The sequence below is a fragment of the Dermacentor andersoni genome, chromosome 6 (assembly GCF_023375885.2).
Source record: "Dermacentor andersoni chromosome 6, qqDerAnde1_hic_scaffold, whole genome shotgun sequence".
In the NCBI taxonomy this organism is placed as follows: Eukaryota; Metazoa; Arthropoda; class Arachnida; order Ixodida; family Ixodidae; genus Dermacentor; species Dermacentor andersoni.
In genome coordinates, this window is record NC_092819.1 from 169,243,309 (window position 1) to 169,266,263 (window position 22,955).

The 22,955-nt window shown below is 48.0% G+C and overlaps 1 protein-coding gene across 1 annotated transcript in view; it reads right to left on the reverse strand.

Annotated features, from left to right (window-relative positions):
* Positions 1 to 10,241: 10,241 nt before the first annotated feature.
* LOC126523427 (uncharacterized) overlaps positions 10,242 to 22,955 on the reverse strand; it is a 151,493-nt gene continuing 138,779 nt past the window's right edge. The window contains exon 4 of the mRNA XM_055066808.2: positions 10,242 to 10,656. Coding sequence (XP_054922783.1) covers positions 10,495 to 10,656 — 162 coding nt within the window. The 3' untranslated portion in view covers positions 10,242 to 10,494. The remainder of the gene's footprint in view (positions 10,657 to 22,955) is intronic.

Sequence of the window (22,955 nt, forward strand, 5' to 3'; positions counted from 1 at the left end):
GCGCAAGTACCGGCGGCGACTGCATGCGTCGTTTGAGTTCTTCAAATGCGTCGGCCTGCAGCGTTTCCCACTTGAACTCAACATCACATTTAGTTAGACATGTCAACGGCTCGGCGATGCGTGAAAAGTCCTTGACAAAGCGCCTGTAATAGGCACACATGCCAAGGAATCTACGCACTGCCTTCTTGTTGATGGGTTGCGGGAACTGTGCGATGGCAGCTGTCTTTTGCGGGCCTGGACGGACACCAGATTTGCTGATTACGTGGCCTAGGAGCAGAAGCTCATCGTAAGCGAAGCGGCATTTTTACGGCTTCAGAGTAAGCCCTGACGACTTGATTGCCTCTAGTACTGTCGCAAGCCGCTTGAGGTGATCGTCGAAATTTTCGGCGAAGACGACGACGTCATCCAAGTAAACGAGACAGGTCTGCCACTTCAATCCTGCTAACACCGTGTCCATGACGCGCTGGAACGTTGCAGGCGCCGAGCACAGTCCGAATGGCATAACCTTGAACTCGTAGAGGCCGTCTGGGATGATGAAGGTCGTCTTTTCGCGATCTCTTTCGTCGAGTTCTATTTGCCAATCGCCAGACTTGAGGTCCATCGACGACAAGTATTTAGCGTTGCAGAGCCGATCCAATGCGTCGTCTATTCGTGGGAGGCGGTATAGGTCCTTCTTTGTGATCTTGTTCAGACGACGATAATCGACGCAGAAACGTAGGGTTCCGTCCTTTTTCTTTACCAAGACAACAGGGGACGCCCACGGGCTTTTCGACGGCGGGATGATGTCGTTGCGCAGCATTTCGCCGACTTGTTCTCTTATAGCTGCACGTTCTCGCGGCGAAACTCGGTAAGGGCTCTGGCGGAGTGGTCGAGCGCACTGCTCGGTGATTATGCGATGCTTGGCGACTGGTGTTTGTCGAATCCTCGATGACGTCGAAAAGCAGCCTTTGTATCGTCGGAGCAGACTTCTGAGCTGCTGTTGCTTAATCACGGGGAGACTTGGATTAATGTCGTAGTCTGGTTCGGCAACCATGGTCGTCGGGCTAGATGCGGCGGAATCCGAGAGGACGAACGCATTACTGGCTTCCATAATTTCCTCGATGTACGCGATCGTCGTGCGCTTGTTGATGTGCTTGAACTCGTGGGGCTGTAGTTTGTCAGCAACACTTCAGTTTTCCCTCCATGCAATCGAGCGATCTCTCTTGCGACGCAAATTTCACGGTCTAGCAGTAGACGTTGGTCACCCTCGATGACGCCTTCTACGTCGGCAGGCGTTTTGGTGCCTACGGAATTGACAATACTGGAGCGAGGCGGGATGCTGACTTGACTTTCGAGCACACTTAAGGCATGGTGACTACTAGAGCTCTCCGGCGGAATCGCTCGATCTTCCGACAGCGTTACAGACTTCGACTTCAGGTCGATGATTGCGCCGTGTTGGTTCAGGAAGTCCATGCCGAGAATGACGTCTTGCGAACACTGTTGGAGGATAACGAAGGTGGTAGGGTAAGTCCGGTCACGAACGGTAATTCTTGCCGTGCCGATTCCAGTCGGCGTAATGAGGTGTCCTCCAGCGGTCCGAATTTGGGGACCCTCCGATGCAGTCTTAACCTTCTTCAATTGGGCGGTGATGTGTCCACTCATTACGGAGTAATCGGCCCCTGTGTCGACTAAGGCAGTGACTGCGTGGCCGTCGAGAAGCAGGTCGAGGTCGGTGGTTCTTTGTCTGGCGTTGCAGTTGGGTCTTGGCGTGGGATCACGGCTGCGTCGTGTTGAACTGAAGCTGGAACGTCGCGTGGTCAAGTCGTCTTTCGTCGGTGTAGTCTTGGCTTCCTGACTTCGTCGGGACGGCAGCGTGTCGTCATTAGGTCGTCGAGATGGCTTCCTCGGTGTTTTTCGTCGGCGGCGGAGGATCTTCATCAGTTCGACGAACAGCAACCGCACCTCCATCGCTTGCTGCTTTTATTTTTCCGGGTACGGGCTCGCTGACCGGCCCCGGGCTGGGCCAGTGTATGGTCGGCGCTGCAGCGACAGGTAGCGGCCTGGTGATGGCGGACGCGACGGTCGTCGAGAGCTGCACTGAGTAGCGGCGAGGTAGTCGGTGATATCGCGAGGGCGTTCACCTTGCTGCGGGCGCGGAGCGTTCACGGAGAAATCTCGCAGTCCCATCTCCCGGTATGGGCATCGTTGGTAGACGTGACCCGCTTCTCCGCAGTGGTAGCAGAGCGGGCGGTGGTCAGGAGCGCGCGAAACGTCTGTCTTCCTCGGGTAGCTGCACTGGGCGACGGGTGGGCGTGCTGGCGGCGGCGGTGGTGGTCGACGGAATTGCGGCGTTAGGGGGCCCTGGCGCGGTCGTGGAGGGGGACCCTGACGGCGGGCGACGGCGGCGTAGGTCATCGCTTGCGGCTGAAGCTGCGGCGATTCAGGAGCTACTCCGAGTGTTTGTTGGAGCTGCTCACGTACGGCGTCGGCAATCGAAGCCATTTGAGGCTGTGATGATGGGAACAGCTTCTGTAGCTCCTCCCGCACGACAGCTCGGATAGTCTCGCGTAGGGTGCCGGTGGCCAGTGACTGAACTCCGGCGTAGTTTGTCGAGTTCGTGCGGCGGTCGAATTGCCGGTTTCACATCTCGAGTGTCTTCTCGATGCTGGTAGCCTCGCAAAGAAGCTCGTCGATGGTCTTCGGTGGGCTTCGTACCATTCCGGCAAAATGTTCCTCCTTCACACCACGCATGAGTAGGTGGACTTTCTTCTCCTCGGGCATTTCAGGGTCGGCGTGGCGGAAGAGACGGCTCATTTCCTCCGCGAAGATCGCGGTTGTCTCATTAGGTAGCTGCACCCGGGTTTCTAATAGCGCTTGGGCTCGTTCTCGGCGCACGACGCTTGCGAATCTCTGCAGGAACCCACTACGGAAAAGTTCCCAGGTCGTTAAGGTGGCTTCTCGGTTCTCGAACCACGTCCTGGCTGCGTCTTCCAATGCGAAGAAGACATGTCGCAGTTTGTCGTCGCTGTTCTAGTTGTTAAACGCAGCGACCCTCTCATACGTCTCAAGCCAGCTTTCCGGGTCCTCGAAAGTTGTACCGCGGAACGTCGGAGGCTCCCTGGGCTGCTGCAGCCCGACGGGGGACGCTGGGGCTGCCATTGGGGTGGACTTGGTGGCCATCTTCCTAGTCGTCTCAGGCGAAAGTCCGTGCTCCGGGGGCAGTCCTTGCAGCCTGCGGCTACCTCGCTGGTTCTTGGCGACGTTGGTGTCTTCCGCGTGAGAGCTTGGGTCACGGCTTTGTGGGGGCGTCCGGTACATGAACGCAAAGCACCTCCACCAGATGTCACGTGGTCGTGACGTCAAAGAACACAGTTGCAATGCTGTGAAGTACAAAACGAACTTTTATTGGGCGAACCTGTGCCCACAAAAGAGGCTACACTTATAGCACAACGATAGCGGCGAACACGGTCGGCGATCGTCGAAAATCTGATCAGCGGGTCAAGCGCGTCGGCTTTTATAGAGCAGTCGTCGAATGTTCCAGACTAATCGTTCGGACCCGCGTGCCTTCCACAAAGTTCTACACCATTCGCGTCACGCGATGAAATCAGATAACATAAGGTTCGGCGACAACAGACAGCGGATAGAAGCATCGATAACTTTCCAGAAACTTCGGATACATGCAAGCGCGTCCCACGCTGTGCGATTACATTTGTTAGGCGGCGAAACGTGGTTGCCCGATACAGATAAGTACACGTGTCAATATTCACGCATGCCTGCTGTACTCCTTGATTTTGCAATGCCTCTATCAGTGCTGCTACCTCTACCGTATCAAATGCATTTTCATAATCTATGAAATCCATATAGAGGTGTTTATTGTGCACTGTACATTTCTCGGTTACCAGATTGATGACATGAATGTGATTCATCGTAGAATATTCCTTCCTGAATCCAGACTCTTCTCTTGGTTGACTGAAGTCAAGCGTCACGTTTATTCTATTTGAAATTATTTTGGTTAATATTTTGCACAACACTGAAAGCAAGCTAAGTAGCCTATATTTTTAAATTCTTTAACGTCTCCCTTCTCGTGGATTAGTATAATGTTGGCATTCCAGTTTTCTGGGACCCTTGAAGTCGACAGGCAGTTCGTATAAAGAGCCGCCAGTTTTTCATGCATTATGCCTCCTCCATCATCGATCAAATCGACTGTTATTCCACCTTGTACTGCCTCTTTTCTCAGTTTCATGTCTTGCAAAGCCCTTCTAACTTCGTCGCTTCTTATACAAGGAGTCTCTGTAACCTGTTCATTACTAGTTCGAAAGGAGGTATCTTGGCTGCTCTGGGTACTGTACCGGTCACTATGGAATTCTTCCACTGCTTTGAGTATATCTTCTACATAGCTGATGATAGTACTCTGCTCATTTTTCAGTGCATACATGTCCGCTTGTTCCATGTCAAGTTTTCTTTTCATTGATTGCATGCTGTGTTCATTTTTACTGCTCCCTAGTTTCGAATATCCCTTACTTTGTGGTTGTTAATCACTTTCAATTCCGCAAATTCTATATAATCTCTTTATTCCGGCAATTTAATGCTTTCACGTTTCTTTATCGGCTCCTTTAGTTGGGCGACCTTACCTACTGGTTACCTTGGTGCCTTACCTCCCACTTCAGTTGCTGTTTCTGAAACCAGCATAGTTAAGATTTCATTTAGTTTCTCTATGCCATCTTTATCTTTCTGTTATAAAGCTGCATATTTTTTTTCAGGCACCTGCTTGAATTCGTCTGCTCTTACCCTTGCTGCGTTTTGGTTGGCTTGTTTCTTCTTGATCAATTTTACTCCTCTCTTCATATTGAGAGAAATCCTTGACCTCACTAACCAAGCATCATTCATTCATTCATTCATTCATTCATTTTATTTCGCCGTTATGGTACATTATAGCATGTACAAAATGCTAGGGGCCCAGACTTAAAGCCAGAAGCTTCACAGGGTCGGTACGCGATAATTGCCCTTTCACAGGAGCAACAGGAAATGTTCGTATGCGACAAGCTTAGAATGCGAAAACTATGCAGCTGAAAATAAAAATAAATGTGTTGAAATTAACAATTAAAAGGTAATACATTACTTTTATACACGAGATCAAAATTTATCAGAAATTGGAGAAGCTTTCCAGTGCAAAATCAAAACTTAACAGCAGCAGCAGCATTACAGGAAACAGTGCTGGTTGTTTAAAAAAGTAGGCAATGTATATGCGATCATTTGTTGGCCATAGTTAGTGCTAGTTCATGGCGTAAACCAGAAAGTGATTCCGCGCGTGTCATAAACATACACTCTTTCAGTCAAATTATCAAGTTCTTTCAAGCAGAGATTGTTTTAATGCCTTGTTTGTAGCGCGTCATTAGTAAAGAATGGTACAAGTGGTACATTACGTTTAGGTTTTTACAGGTGGTACCTGTGGGCGCGTTATACGGAGCATTGACAATTTCATTTCATTTCATTTTATTTCCTTAATGACCCCGTAGTAGGGGTATTACATAAGGGGTGGGAATACAACATATACAAACAAGTGTTACAATGCATTCAATTCTGTAAATAAGAAGTTGTTACATCTTGAACAAATTATGAAGAGCAGCTGATGGCAGCAATTTGATGAGGAAGGCCATTCCAGTCTTTAGATGCTCGGTTGAAAAATGAGGCTGAAAATGCATTTGTGCGAGAATGTGGTTGTGCTACCTGCTCGGGATGGCCAATAAGTCGCGACCGGCGCGTTGGGGGAACAATGTATGGTGGTCGATTGAGCGTCGAATAGTAGAACCGGTGGAAGAGGGAAAGGGTGACAATGTGGCGACGAAGGGATAGAAGCGATGAGGAAGATTCTTTTTTTAAAGATGATACGCTGACGTTGTAAGAGTATGTGGAATGAATATTCCTGGTGGCGCGATATTGAACTGCCTCGAGGGCATTGGCGAGATATGCTTGATGCGGATGGCAGATACGTATTCGAGTTTCGTTCTTACCAATGATCTATAGGCTAACAGTTTTACATGCAGTGGAGCGAGGCGAAGGTGGCGTCTTAGAAATCCCAATGTGTTGTTAGCCTATGAAATAACATTAGTAACATGCGCATTCCAGGTTAGATCATCAGTCAAGGTGATACCTAGGTATTTGAAGGATTCCACTGATTCCACGGTGACGTCACCGATCCCATAAGAAAAGCGAAGAGGGTGATGACGACGGGCAAACGAGACAAGTTCGCATTTATTAGAGTTTAGTGTCGTCAGCCAAACATCCCACCATTATTGTACCCGGTTAAGGTCGGACTGAAGAGTTATTCGGTCAGTGATGGTATTGACAGCGCGGTAAATAACGCAGTCATCGGCAAACATACGGATAGGGCACGACACTTGCAAGGGTAGGTCGTTAATGTAAATTAAGAAAAGAAGGGGGCCAAGGTCGGACCCTTGTGGTACGCCTGATGTGACAAGTGTAATGTTTGAAGCGTGGTTATTAAATGAGACATGCTGACAGCGGTTAGCTAAACATTGCCTGAGCCATTTTAGGATGTCAGGATGCAAATGCAAACGAGAAGTTTTAGTAATAGGCGTTGATGAGCGCTTTTGTCAAGCGCTTTCGCGTAATCCAAAAATATGGCGTCGGTTTGTATGTTACGGTCAAGATTAGCATGAACGTCAGGAAGAAATAGTGCAAGCAGGGTCTCGCAAGAACGGCCCCTGCGGAACCCGTGCTGTGAAGGATGAAAGGAGTTAGCGTCTAGAAAGTTTATAATATGAGAGTAGATTACATGCTCCATAATCGTGCAGGGAGCACTTGTCAATGAGATGGGACGGTAATTTACTGGAGGATTTTCGTTGCCCGATTTGTAGACTGGAGTAACCTTCCTCATCTTCCACTCCTCTGGCATCGCGCCTGTGGAAAGCTACCACGAAAATAATAAATATAGAAACTCTGCAGAAATGTGTTTCATGTTTTTAGTAGTTTAGAGTTAATGTCATCGATGCCAGATGATGAAGACAACTTAATATTTTCTATCAGAGGTAAAAATCCACGTACTGTGAATTTGATGGCTGACATGTTGCATTGTATATTTGTGATTGGCGGGGTTGCAAGTTTGTCCATTTCATTAGTGAAGACTGAAGAAAACGCGTTGTTGAACATATTAGCGCAGGTTAAATCTGTCACTGATTCACCCAGCTCGTTAGTAGGATTATTGATACGCACTTCTTTGGGGTTTATCACCTGCCAGAATTTTCTTGGATTAGTAAGTAAAATGTTTGGCAGGTCATAGTGAAAAAAGGTTCGCTTGGCATCGCGAATTCCGATTAAGTACGCAGCTTCGGTAGCATAATATTTCTCCCACGAAACTGAGCTTGCCTTCACTTTAGCATGGCGATAAAGGCGCTTTTTTTATTTTCTAGTCGTTTTAAGGATCTCGTAAACCATGGTTTTTGTCGATTGGATCGAATGGTTAATATGGGAATAAATTGTTCCTTTAGTTCACATAGTTTGTTTTTAAACAACAGCCACTTATCATGAATCGAATGGTTATTAAATTCATCTGTAAAGGTAGCAAAGAATACGTTTAATTCAGTATTTATAGACTCATAGTTACCTTTGTCATATAAGCAAATTGTCTTTATGTGCATGTCGCGTGGTGGTGGAGCGAAAGTGAAGGCAGCATGAATAACTTTGTGATCAAACGGACAGCCCTTTTCTGTAATCTAGGAAGCCTCAGAATGTTGGAAACTGTGGTGGTACCCCAGACAAGCTCACAATAGCACAGTTTTGAAAGCAAAACTGAATTATACAACAACAGTTTTAATTATCAGGCAAAAGAAAACGCGTGCGCGATAATATACCAACCGTGCGAGAAAGGGTGGAAAAAACTGAATGAGAGTGCATATCCCAGGACATGTTTTTATTAAAGTGTACACCAAGACATTTCCCAACAGGAGCCACCTCACTTTTTGATGCACCTAGAAAAATCGCTAAACCAAAGTGGACTTTCCTGTTTTTAGCTCCATATAAACTGCTTTTGTTTTTGACGTATATATATAGTTAGCGTGTTGTTCAAACTCCAGGTATGCAGTTTCGCGAGTATGGTATTTGCTCTGGTATCGTCAACATCAACTATAACTTGGGTATTTTCAGCTATTCTTACTACGTCATGTACTTTATTCTCCTTAACACTTCTGCATTCTTCACTATGCTGGGTTCGGCAAGGAATATGAAATCTATATCATTTACTCTTTCTCCATTAGGGCTTTTCCAGGCCGACTTCCTGTTGCTACGCTTCTTGAAGAAGGTATTCCTTTTTCGGAGCTTATTTCTTTCTGCGCATTCTACCAACGTACATCACGCCTCTAGCGTTCCTAGAATCATTCCATAGTTGCCGATTGCTTTCCTTACTTATGCATTGAAGTCGCCCATGACTAGAGTATTACTGAGTTAAATAGAATATCTTTATTTCCCATTAACAGTAGGTGCCCGTGCAAGCGAAAAACTATACAAGATAGCTTGAGTTTGTGTGGAGGCCCTATAATGCAGCGCAACAGCTTTTCGTTATATAAATTGTACATAAAGCTGCTAAAACTCACACAACATAAGGAATACAATAGTCACAATATAAGAACTAGTTAGACCAAATTCAAGAAATTGGAGACAAAAATTTGAGAGCGGTGCGCAACATCTTCATGACCCTGCAAACACAACAAAAGGTAACACGTACACACCTTCCAGATGAAAGAACACGATGTTTCGTTTTCTTGACCACATAGAAGTTAAAAAATATGGCTACGCGTGTAGATATAATAATATATATAACAAATTTAAATATGAAATATAAAGTACAGATCGCAGAGTGGAGCTTACAAGCTTCGCATTACTGCTAGAAGAACAAAGAACATATGCGCACACACGTTCTAAGTTCCTTTACTTGAACACAAATAAAATAAAATATGGCTAATGCATGTTAAACGAATGCATCCACATTTGTCCCCAGGTAAAGGCTGTAACCTCACTATTTTATTCTTAGCATGTATGTAAAAGTGAAGGCAATTGGTACGTGAGTGGCTGCTTCATGTAGTTCGTGCAGCTGTGAGGTCTTCATCATCATCATCATTATGAACAGCCTGTTTTATGTCCACTGCAGGACGAACGCCTCTCTCTGCGATCTCCAATCACCCCTGTCCTGCGCGAACCGACTCTAACTAGTGCCCGCGAATTTCCTCATTTCATCGCTCCACCTAATCTTCTGCCGTCCTCACTGCGTTTCCATTCTCTTGGTGCCCATTCTGTAACCCTAATAGTACAACGGTTATCTAAACGGCGCATTACACGACGTTCCCAGCTCCATTTTTTCTCTTGATGCCATTTAGAATATCGTCTATACCCGCTTGATCTCCTATCCAAACCGCCCTCTTTCTGTAACTTGTTCTCAAGCTTCTTTGTCAGTCGCCAAGTCCCTGGCCCATAAGTCAGCACTGGTAAATTGCCCTGATTGTACACTTTCCTTTTCAGTGATAATGGTAAGCTTGCAGTCAGAAGCTGGCAATGTCTGCCGTATGCGATCCAACTGATTTTTACTCTTCTATGAATTTTTTTTGCCATGATCGGGGTTCCCTGTGATTAATTGACCGAGGTAAACGTACTCCTTCACGAATTCTAGAGGCTGCGAAGTGCAGCATAACACGAGTGCGCGGGTCATTGTCTTGCCACTTAAGTCCCAACAGGCATGTACAAACAACCTAAAGTTTTTCGGAAAAGAAGCAAGAATGCAGCAATCGGAATTCAAAAATATTTGTAGTTCTTGCTATTTTTATGCTTCACGAAGACGAGTCATAGCTTGGAGCGTGCTGTTTTCTCGCCGCTGTTTGCGTCGGAGCGATAAACAGTCGAATGGTCATTTCGCTCGCTGGTGCTACCTCGCTTACTTACGCCAGCGTTTCTTTCAGCGAGTATCCGCGGCCATGGAGTGTGTTCATGTTTCGCTGTGGCGCCATGCTTGTTAATTCAGTTAGTAAGCGCATGTTTAAAATGCTCATACGGCCGGCAAAGCTACTATCCTTATTTGGTATAACTGTGTACTAATTTGGTATCGCAGTGTATGCTTCGCCTTTGGAGAAAAATTGCAACTTTTTTGACTAAATCTTTTATTCAAAACGAATTCACTCCTAGCAGCCTTCGCTTGTCATAACTGACTAATTTTGTGTATAGGGCCGTCGAACTCGTTGCAGAAGGAATACAAATGGTGGAGGAAACATTGCTTTATTTTTGTTCAGAAGAATCACGGTATGCATAATCAAGAGCATTCTGTTTTGTGGCAGGCAATTTTCGGACTTGATGTCGGCGACATCGCGTTTAATGAATACCGTTGTCTTGTTTGCGTACCATTTGCAGGTGCATTTTAAATAGAATTCTCGAGCATTGCAGATGGAGACTCCCAAACATGACTAGAAGTGTTGCCGTGCTGCTTGCTGTCGGCTCAGCGGGGTCTGCCTCTGGCTACATGGCAGTGGTTCGCATGGGCGCCGCCCGGCCTCCCGGCTTCGTCACGGGTCTCGTTCTCGAAAGCCGCGCCCGGCGCGCGTGTGGCCCGCGCGGCTCGCAGGTCATGGTCGTCTGGAGGCAGACGAGTCGGTGGCAGCAGTCGGTGTTGTACTTGCACTGCGAAATCGAAAAACGAGAAAATAGCCACAACAAACAAGGTACACATTGCACGAACAAAAAATAAGCACGCAGACAGAGAACCACTCTATTTTTTCATTGGCGTTCACAAATCTATCAGCTTCGAAACGCGAAAAACAGCATGCGTTTGTTTTAACATGTAACTGTCATTTCGACACTATTTAACTATAGACAAGGAGATGCTTTACAAAATGGAAAGAAAATGCCAGGAAGCTTGCTTCGAAACCACAATTACCTCACTTACAGCGTCCTGTATATGCCAACTGCATACGTGTCATTTTCATTGCTGCAATTAGTTTTTTGCGGATAGCCAATAAGCTCCAAAAGAAAATTCATAGAACCCATCTCGTGATGACGGTCAACGGTAATGCGATACCATAAAATACATATTGACGCAACATATTGCCACCGTCGAAACGAGCTATTCTTAAAAATAAAGTTCTTGATGAGGTGTTCTCTGGAAAGCTTGCTGTTCATTGCAAATCCGTCGGCCGAATTCATCGTCTTGATAGCAAAGGTACCAAGAGACCAGTCATCATTTACTTCCAGGATTTTACCGAAAAACAGCTTGTCTTAAAAAGTGCGTACAAATTAAAGGGTAGTCGAATATCGATTCAAAACGATTACTCGCGCAGCACACTAAGAAAACGCAAACTCTTGTGGGATAGTGCTCAAATTGAAAGAGAACAAGGCAAGAAAGTTCGCTTAATTAACGATAAGATGCGTGTTAACAATGAGCTTTTCGCATGGGATGACAGTAAGAACTTGAGGATCAAAATTCACGGCCATGTAAATACTTCGAAAAATGACTGAATTACCTCCGCTTACACTTCCCCTGGCGCTAAAGAACTGAGAATTTTAAACATTAACGCCCGCAGTGTCGTTAATAAATCGGAAAGCCTTGAGGCAACTATCATGGGTTACAATCCCCATGTGGTTGTGATAACAGAAACGTGGTTGCATGACAAAATTGAAGATGCTGTTGTGTTTCCCCCATCTTATCGAGCATATCGCCATGACAGGCGTACTAGAGGGGGCGGGGTGGCGGTTTTGGTAAAAGAAACTATATCCGCTACTCTGTTATGTCAGGCCGGTAACTTGGAATCTGTTACAATAAAGCTTACTTGCTGGGATCAATCATTCTTGCTATTTGCTGTTTATCGAGCACCTGACTCGCCCCCAGAATTCTTTCGTGATCTTTTTGAACACATGGTTTCATTCACAAGCGATAAAACACTACTTATAGGCGAATTTAACCTACCAGATATTGATTGGGAGAACGAGTTTCTCTGCACAGGGATTAATTCACACTTAGGTTACTTGCATGACATCATTCTGTCTCACAATCTGCACCAGGTTGTGAGACAGCCTACGCGCACCTATGGTATGTCAGCAACCATACTTGACGTCGTTTTTGTAAGTCGTTCATTAGAAAACTTTTATGTGTCGGTTGAGCCTGGAATTTCTGATCATAGTCTGGTATATTTTCCTTGTTCTTTGGAAGTGCTCAACACCAAAAAAATTAAAACAACCACTGTTAAAGATTTTTCTCGTGCCAGAGACGAAAGTGTTCTGGATTACTTGAAGGATGCCTTGATAACTTTCACACTAACAATGTTACTGTGCTTTGGGATAAATTTAAAGAAATTATCACTCACTGCCTTAGCAACTTTATTCCTAATAAAACTAAAAAAACTTCCAAGACTACTCCCTGGATAACGAGAAACACCTTGCACCTTAAAAGAAACGCTGAGCGCTTGAGACGACGATGTGCCTCACGTGTTTCAATTCACGAAATCCAAAATAAGCTCAACCAAGAAGTACGGCAAGCTAAGCGCTGGTATTTTTACCATACATTGCCAAACTTTATTCAAACGGCACCCCAAAAATTTTGGGCTTTTTTAAGCGCAAAAACCAAACCAATTGACCAAATTGTTCACGAGGCCATAACATTGTCGAAAAACAACGCATCGCGGAGCACTTCAATAAATATTTTCAGAGTGTTTTTTCAAATTTTGATGGCGTTATAAACCTTAACCGCATGTCACGTAACTCGGCCTCTGATATTGTTTCGCAACCTGGTGTTGTGTCGATGCTACTGAACCTCAAAACTAAATCATCTCCAGGACCACACAACATAGCAAACGCGTTTTTGCGCAGATATGCTGAAGCGTTAGCCCCTTTTCTTGTTGTTATCTTCCGTTCCTCGCTATCTTCGGCTAATCTTCCTACAGACTGGCTAACTGCACGTGTGGTTCTCATACCGGAAAAAGGAGACAAAACCCTAGTAACTAGTTATCGTCCAATATCATTAACTTTATCATGTTCCAAGTTAACCGAACATATCGTTATGTAGGACGACCCAGACAAAAAGCTATGTACAAGTATATTTACAAGAAAATACGCTGCGCTTGGCCAAGAGGCAACAGCCCGGGCTAGGTTCTCAGCGTCGTCGTCGTCTTCGCACTGCTTGCCTTTTTGTGATCGCACATATTGTTCCGTAGCACTACCCCCGGCTGCAAAAGCGCCGTCCCGGAGGGTCTAAAGATCGGACTCGGAAGCAGTGTAGTAGGCCTTGAGCCTACTGACATGTACGACATCACTTGATGCCAGAAGAGAGGACGAGGCTGAACCCACAGGAGCAATTTCGTAAGTCACAGGCGTCACCTGGCGCAGCACGCGGTAGGGCCCTGTGTATCGTGAAAGGAGCTTCTCTGAAAGTCCGACGTGTCGGAAGGGCGACCACAGGAGCACGAGCGCACCAGGCGAAAACTGTACGTCACAATGGCGGGCGTTGTAATGACACTGCTGAGTGGCTTGTGAGGCCGTCAGTCGAGCACGGGCAAGCTGGCGAGCATGGTGGGCGAGGGCAATGGCGTCGCGCGCATACTCGCTTGTTAAGATCGCAGCAGGAGGAAGTGCCGTGTCAAGGGGCAAGGTAGGTTCGCGACCGTACAGTAGATAAAATGGGGAAACTCCGGCAGCGTCGTGCCGGGAAGAACTGTACGCTAATGTTACGTAAGGAAGGGCAATGTCCCAGTCGTGGTGGCCTTTGGAAACGTACTTGGACAGCATATCGGTAAGAGTACGGTTTAACCACTCCGTCAGGCCATTGGTTTGAGGATGGTATGAGGTAGTCAGTTTGCGTTGAATCGAGCAGAAACGCACAATGTCAGCGATAACTTTCGAGAGGAAGTTTCGACCACGGTCAGTAAGCAGCTGTCGCGGGGCGCCATGAAGCAAGATAATGTCACGCAAGAGAAAGTCCGCGACGTCCGTGGCGCAACTGGTAGGGAGAGCCCGAGTGATAGCGCATCGGATGGCGTAATCAGTCGCGACGGCTACCCATTTGTTCCCAGAGGATGACGTGGGAAAGGGACCGAGCAGGTCTAATCCAACACGAAAGAACGGTTCCACAGGGACGGTGATCGGCTGGAGATGACCGGCAGGTAGCACCTGAGGTCTTTTCCGACGCTGGCAGGGATCACAGGCAGCAACATAGCGTCGAACGGAGCGAGCGAGACCAGACCAATAGAAGCGGTGGCGGACGCGGTCGTACGTGCGGGTTACCCCAAGATGTCCTGCAGTGGGTGCGTCATGCATCTCAAAGAGCACAGTCTATCGTAGCTGTTTTGCCACAACAAGAAGGAGATCAGAGCCGTCAGGGAGGAAGTTCCTTCGATACAGAATGCCGCCCTGGAGGACATATCGGCGAACGGATGCGTCGGTAGGTGTTGAGCGCAGATGCTCGATAAGTGCTCGCAGCGATAGGTCTCGGTACTGCTCATCGGCGATGTTAGCGAAGGCAGACACAGAGAAAATGCCGTTGGCGCTACTACTGTCGGCGTCGTCAGGCTCGTCGACCGGGTAGCGAGACAGGCGGTCAGCGTCCTTGTGTAGACGGCCAGATTTGTAGGTGACAGTATACGAATATTCTTGGAGGCGTAAGGCCCAGTGACCAAGTCTTCCTGTAGGATCTTTCAGTGAGCATAGCCAGCAAAGCGCGTGATGGTCTGTGACAGCGGAAAAGGGTCGGCCATATAAGTATGGGCGGAATTTCGCAACCGCCCAAACTAGGGCCAGACACGCACGCTCAGTGATGGAATAGTTGCGCTCCGCGGGTGAGAGGAGCCTGCTGGCGTAAGCGATAACATGGTCGTGGCCATGCTGGCGTTGTGCCAGTACTGCGCGAATTCCGTGACCGCTGGCATCAGTACGGACTTCGGTAGGCGCAGAAGGATCGAAATGGGCCAAAACGGGAGGCGTTGTGACAATGTCGATTAGATGTGAGAATGCAGAGGCCTCGTTATCACCCCACTGGAAAGGGGCGTCTTTTTTCAAAAGCTCGGTTAGTGGTCGTGCTATGGCGGCGAAATTTCTCACGAAACGGCGGAAGTACGAATAAAGGCCGATGAAGCTGCGCACATCCTTGACACACTTCGGAACAGAGAAGTGCACAACAGCATGGATCTTGCCTGGGTCTGATTGCACTCCGTTCGCGTCAACGAGATGTCCAAGGACGGTAATCTGGCGACGGCCGAATTGACACTTCGATGCGTTGAGTTGCAGGCCGGCTCGACGAAAAACGTCCAGGACTGCTGAGAGGCGCTCGAGGTGCGTAGCGAACATTGGGGAGAATATGATAACGTCATCCAAGTAGCACAGACACGTGGACCATTTGAAACTGTAAGGAAGGGAGTCCATCATGCGTTCAAAAGTCGCAGGGGCGTTACATAGACCGAACGGCATCGCTTTGAATTGATAAAGACCGTCGGGTGTTACAAAAGCAGTCTTCTCGCGGTCGAGATCGTCCACGGCAATCTGCCAGTAGCTGGAGCGAAGGTCAATAGAGGAGAAATAGCGAGCGCCGTGTAGGCAGTCAAGGGCGTCATCAATCTGATGTAGGGGATACACGTCCTTTTTGGTAACCCTGTTAAGGTGCCGATAGTCCACGCAAAAGCGCCATGAGCCATCCTTCTTTTTGACCAGTACAACAGGTGACGCCTATGGACTATATGATGGTTCAATAATGTTGTTGGCAAGCATTTTGCGAACTTCTTCGTGAATAACTTGACGCTTAGCTGGTGACACTCGATACGGGCGGCGATGAATAGGAGGGGCATCGCTGGTATTAATGCGATGTTTGACAGCTGTAGTTTGGGCCAAAGGGCGATCGTTAAAGTCAAAAATATCGTGGTAGGAAAACCGAACGCAGTACAGTTCACGAGCGTGCTCGGATGGCAAGTCGGGCGCAATCATTTTCTGTAAGTCAGCGATGGTAAAATTTGCTGACTGCGATACTAGAGGAGCATCGGATGAAGTGTCGTCTACTGCAATGGATGCTACTGAGTAATCCGCGAATGAGCAAAGCTGGGCCAGAGACATCCCGCGTGGCAGCACTTGTGGCGTGAAGCCAAAATTGACCACTGGCAGGCAGACGCAATTCGCCGTAATAGATAAAACTGTATGAGGTAATGTGATCCCGTGCGTAAGGAGGACGTCTTGCATAGGAGCCGCGATGTAGTCACCGTCGGGGACTGGTGGGGAAGATACTAGGTCAACGTAGGTCAGTGCCGAAGGTGGCAAACGAACGAAGTCGACGGAACTGAGGCGACTGGGGTGTGGTTCAGCAGGATCCAGAACAACCAGGTCAAGGCGGAGAGTACTGGCGGAACAATCGATAAGAGTAGAATGTGCGGAGAGGAAGTCTAAGCCGAGGATGATGTCATGGGGACAGTGGGTGATGACTGTGAATAGCACGATTGTTGAGCGATCGGCGAAGGAGACGCGGGCGGTACACATACCAATTACGGGGGCTGTTCCGCCATCGGCGACACGGAAAACAGGCGTCGTGGCGGGTGTGATAATTTTCTTGAGCCGGTTACGAAGGTCAGCGCTCATTACGGACAAATGCGCCCCAGTGTCTATGAGTGCAGACACAGAAACACCGTCGACTTGCACGTCAAGAAGGTTCAGATGAGTGGGCAACGTCAGTAGAGGATTTGGCGGCGTAGGGAGCAATGCAGCGTCACCTCGAGGCGCTGCATCCTCTAGTTTTCCGGCTGGGAGTGGCGTCCGAAGGAAGTCGGCGAATAGGAGCGACGGGGCTGCGGAGAGCGAGAGTGTCGTTGTTGGGGCGACGGCGAACGAGAATAGGAGCGGTTCGGTGCAGGAGAATCAGCGGCGGCGTTATCGGAGCGTGGGGCATAGGGACGAGAAGGGCCACCGGGGGGGCGAGAGTAGGCGGTATAAGTAGACCGGGTCGGGGAACTCCAGCGACTGCGACAGTGCCGAGAAATGTGCCCGATTCGATGGCAGTGGAAACGAATGGGCTTGTCGTCAGCAGTGCGCCATTCTGATGGGTTGCGGAAACGTGGTGGGTAAGAAGGTGCGGGACGGGGTGGAATCGAAGAAGCCGGGCGGGTATCAGGACGATGGGCCGAGCAGATGGTGTGAAGACCCGTGTTTTCGAACTCTTGGCGGACAACTGCCTGGATCAGTGAGACCGTGACTGCAGATGTGTTGGTTGGACTGGAGTCGAAGGCAGGCGGATAGGCGGCCTCGATCTCACGCCGGACGATCCTGGTAACATCGGCAGTGTTGTTGGGACGAGGAGTGTCGGCACAGGAAGATGTCGCTGGGGTGTTGGGCAGACGGGCAAACTGCTGGTCAATACGTCGGCTTTGAGCGAGCTCCAGGCGGCGGCACTCTTTTATAACAGCATCCACCATCGCTACGTTGTTGCAAACGAGCAAGTTGAAGGCGTCATCGGCAATGCCTTTGAGGATGTGGGCAACCTTCTCTGACTCAGCCATGTGGGTGTCAACTTTGCGGCACAGAGCCAAGACGTCCTGAATGTACGTGACATAGGGCTCTGTTGAAGTCTGCACACGGCCGGAAAGCGCCTTCTGCGCGGCAAGTTGGTGACCGTAGGGGTTGCCGAACAAGTCTCGAAGCTGTGTCTTAAGTGAATCCCAACTGGTGAGCTCATCTTCGTGCGTGCGTTACCAAACTCTAGGTGTGCCACCGAGGTAAAAGACTACGTTGGCGAGCATAATAGTAGGGTTCCACCGGTTATTGCGGCTGACGTGTTCATACAGGCTGATCCAGTCATCGACGTCTTCCCCATCTTTGCCCGATAATATGCTAGGATCACGGGAAGCGGGGAGAGTGATGTAGGTCGGAGAGTGATGTAGGTCGTCGAGCCGGGGGAGGCCGGTTGTCGTCGCCGGGAGCCATGAAGGATGCCTCGACGTACCGTCCACTGCGAAGCTCCGTGACGAGTTGCAGGGAACGTCCACCTCGACCAGATATGTTACGTAGGAAGACGCAGACAAAAAGCTATGTACAAGTATATTTACAAGAAAATACGCTGCGCTTGGCCAAGAGGCAACAGCCCGCGCTAGCTTCTCATCGTCGTCGTCGTCTTCGCACTGCTCGCCTTTTCGTGATCGCACATATTGTTTCGTAGCAATATTATAGCTAATGAAATAACCAAATTCCTAAGTGAAAACAACGAACTGTCCCCTCATCAGCATGGTTTCCGGAAGGGTTTCTCAACTGTAACACAATTAACCACAATTATTCACAGCTTTGCAAGTGCTCTTGACAAGTCAAGCCAAATTGACGTAATATTTTTAGACTTTAAGAAAGCGTTTGACCTTGTTCCTCACAATAAACTTATAGAAAAACTACAGTCGATAGACCTTCCAGCCTATATTATGAACTGGGTGGCGGCTTATCTTTCTAATCGCAAGCAGTTTGTTTCAATTGGTAATTACTCTTCTAACGAGCTTTCAGTAACCTCTGGAGTACCTCAAGGTAGCGCGCTAGGACCATTACTATTTCAAATATACATAAACGACATCACTAACGAAATTTCTCATCCTGTTCAAGTTATACTATTTGCTGACGATTGCGTATTTTTTAACGAGGTTACTTGCCACGAAGATCAATTATTGCTTAACTCGGGCCTTCATAACATTCTTTCCTGGTGCAGTCGGTGGGGCATGGAATTGAACAGAGAAAAGACTGTTTACATGGCCATACCAAAAAAAAAAGAATGTCGTTTGTCTATAACCTCGACTCTGAACCACTGACCAAAGTTAGCCAGTATAAATATCTTTTAATCACAATAACCAGTGACCTCAGCTGGAATAGCCACATTTCTAACGTATGTAATTCGACTTTCAGAAAACTTTGTCTCCTCAGGCACAAATTAAAACACGCTCCCTCTGGTACTAGATTACTGGCTTACACTTCACTCATCCGACCGAAACTAGAATATGCATGTATTGTGTGGGATCCCTATAAGAAAATTAACATTAACGCTTTAGAGATGGTCCAACGTAAAGCTGTCAGGTTTATTTTTTCTAAATATCGACTGAGTGACTCTCCTACTAGCCTAATGAATCAACACAATTTTCAAATGCTACAAATACGCAGAAAAATACAACGACTGAAGTTTCTTTTCTTGCTTAAAAACAACTGTTTGTCTCTCGACCCACAGGCTTATGTTAAAACACTTACAGCGCGCCAAACACGGCATCGTCACGCTGATTCTTTAACACCTTATAACACCCGAACTAACCTCTTTAAGTTTTCCTTCTTCCCGCGCACTGTAACAGATTGGAACAGCCTGCCATTATCACAATTGATAAACACCGATTCTATTGAACGCACATGTCTTTAATACTAGGGGTATTGCCATGTCGGCAAGCCTTGTTACTTTTTCCCTTTCTTTTTTAAACGTGAATTTTGCTTGATACTTTCCTGATCTTCTTTGTTCTATTATTTTCAGCATTTTGCAATGGTCGCTCGTTCAACTTATGGTGTTTCTTTCTTTTTTTTCTTCTTTTTGCACACTTGATAGTGGTTGCAAGTGCTGATATATGCGTGTGGTACTGTTCTAATGTTTGTCGGGTTGTCTTCCTTCAGTGTACCTTCTCTTAATCTTATTAGGCGTCGCTTTCATTTTAGTTTTCTTCTGATATTTTCTTCTGATATTTACATATGTTGCATTGCTTTTGTATTTCTTTTTCATGTGTGCATGTGTATCCATATATATACGTACAAATGTTAATATTTATGTATTCTGCCCCTCCTGCTTGGGCCCTCATTTGGGCCTGCAGTATTGTATAAATAAATAAATATGATGCGTGTACTGCAGCGGCACTTCTCTTTCGCGCTTCCCCTAGAAAACTACGTTCCATCTAGCGCAGCCACTCCCACTACCACGTGGCTACCGAAATGCTTAGAACGCCGCTGCTTGCGAACGCCGAAAAAAGCGTCCTGCGGCAACTGGGCTCCTCCCTCGCGCTGCGGCTGACGATTTATTGGCATGATTCTTAAAGCAGGCTATGACCTAAAGTCGCCGAAGCTGCTTCAGTTATCCAGGTGTGCTATGCGTGTTTTTACCCGCCGGGGTTGCTTAGTGGCTTTCGTGTTGGGCTGCTAAGCACGAGGTCGCGGGATCGAATCCCGGCCACGGCGGTCACACTTGAAAAATTAAATTATGGGGTTTTACGTGCCAAAACCACGTTCTCATTATGAGGCATGCCGTAGTGGGGGACTCCGGAAATTTCGACCACCCGGGGTTCTTTAACGTGCCCCTAAATCTAAGTACACGGGTGTTTTCGCATTTCGCGGCGGTCACATTTCGATGGGGCGAAATGCAAAAACACCCCTGTACTTAGATTTTGGTGCACGTTAAAGAACCCCAGGTGGTTCAAATTTCCGGAGTCCCCCCCCCCCCCCCCCCCTACGGCGCGCCTCATAATCAGAAAGTGGTTTTGGCACGTAAAATCCCGTAAGTTAATTTACGCTAGTTTCCACTGTATATATATATATTTTTACACGCCTTCCAAGTATTCTTTCTTCTCCTCCAAACTTCTATATGGTCGCGTATACCCAGCTGTAGTATACACGCTGAATGAGTATCCAGGCGTTTGCACTTCAGAAAACGTAAGCGTCGACGCGCGAAGCCGAGACGAACCTCATTCTCCTCTTCTTCAGTCCCCTTGCTGTGCCATACCGTGTGGCATTACCCCCTCTTCAAAAAAAGAAGGAAAACATACATAGGCTTGACGTGATAGCACCGAGATGGCCTAGGGCAAACACATAGGCTATAGTCACAATCACTGTGGTGTGTGATATATTCACAAGGCACTGACGGACGAGCAACAATAAAAACTAATCTATGTAGCTGAAGACGTCGAATATTAGGGGCTATAGTAAGGTTTCAACCGCGCAACGTGCACAATCTCAGATTGCGGTTGTGTCGACGTCGGGGAGGCTGGCTTCCGTCAGGAAGGACTACGTAATTTACGTCACTGATTCGCTGCAACCCTCGGTAAGGCCCGAAGTAGCGACTGAAAAGCTTCTCGGATAGTCCTTTTCGGCGCACGGGAGTCCGGACCAAAACTGGATCTCCAGGTTGGAACTCGACTTGTCGATGGCGGAGATTATAACGGTGTGCATCGATGTTCTGTTGTTTCTTTAGGTGCACTCGGGCAAGCTGACGGGCTTCTCTCGCGCGTTGCACGAAAAGCTCGGCATCTTGGGCGAGGTCGAGGTGATCGATGTTGTCGCACGGCAGCATTGCTTCTAACATAGTCTGCACTTCACGGCCGTAAACGAGGCAAAACGGCGTGAAGCGTGTTTTCTTGCGTAGCAGTATTATAGGCGAACGTTACGTAAGGGAGTATCTCGTCCCACGTCTTGTGCTGTACGTCTACGTACACAGACCGACATCGTTTTGTTCAGTCATCGTTTTGTTCAGTCGTTCGGTCAAGCCGTTTGTCTGCGGATGATACGCAGTTGTCCTTCGATGGGTCGTGCAGCTGAGTTTAAAGACGTCTTCAATCAGCTGTGCTGTAAAGGCTTTACCTCGGACTGTAATGACGTGCGATGGGGCGCTATGCCATACGACGATGCTCTGTATGAAAAACTGGGCAACCTCGCAAGCTCTGCCTCGAGGTAGCGCCATTGTCTCAGCATACCGCGTTAAATAGTCTGTGGCTACGATTATCCGCCTGTTGCCAGAAGATGACAGTGGAAACGGGCCCAAAAAATTCATGCCAGCCTGGTCGAAAGGTTTGCTAGCTTTGTCAATCGGATTCAGCAATCCCGCAGGCTTCACAGCTGGCGACTTTCGGTGCTGGCATTCACGGCAGGCTTGGACGTACCGCTTAACACACTCGGCAAGTTTCCGCCAATAGTATGATTTGCGCACTCTATCAAGCGTTCGCGCAAAAGCCGAATGGCCAGACGGAGGCTCGTCATGACAGGCGAACAAAACATCGGCACGGAGGTCTGCTGGAACGACCAAAAGATAGGTCTTGTTGGTGGCCGCGAAGTTCTTCTTATACAAGACGCCATGTCGTAAACAAAAAGACAATCCTTGAGCGACATGCCGGGGTATTGATTGGTTTCGTCCTTCCAGATGTTCGAATGTAGGCCGTAATGCATCGGCTGCGCGCTGCCGTGTGGACAAATCAGTAACGCTTACGGCTCCAAGGAAAGCGCCGTCGCCCTCAATGTCTTCGTCGGTAGTGTCGATAGGGGTGCGCGAGAGTGCGTCAGCGTCTTCGTGTATGCGGCCCGACTTGTACACGATGGTCACGTCGTACTCCTGCAAACGCAGACTCCACCTTGCCAGTCATCCAGAAGGGTCCCGCAGATTTGCAAGTCAGCATAACGAGTGATGATCGGTTACAACTTTGAATGGGCGGCCATAGAGGTAAGGTCGTAATTTGGCCAGCGCCCATACGACGGCAAGACAATCTTTCTCCGTGGTGGTGTAGGTGGTCTCTGCACGCGATAGTGTGCGACTTGCGTAGGCGATCACTCTTTCAATACTTTCCTGCCGTTGTACAAGCGCCGCACCAAGACCAACGTTACTGGCGTCTGTATGAACTTCCGTGTCCGCCCCCTCGTCAAAGTGGGCCAACACTGGTGCTGACACCAGACGCTGTCGAACCTCGGTGAAAGCAGTCTCTTGCTCCGAGGCCCAGATGAACGATACATCGGTCCTCGTTAGGCGAGTCAGCGGCTCCGCCATCTTCGAAAAATTTTTGATGAAACGACAGTAGTATGAGCAAAGGCCCAGGAAGCGTAGGACACCTTTCTTGTCGGTCGGTGTTGCAAACGTTGCCACAGCGGCAGTTTTCGCGGGATCGGGGCTAATGCCTTTCGCGCTGACCACGTGTCCCAGAAACATCAACTCCTTGTAGCCGAAATGACACTTCTGAGGCTTAAGGGTGAGGTTAGCCGATCGG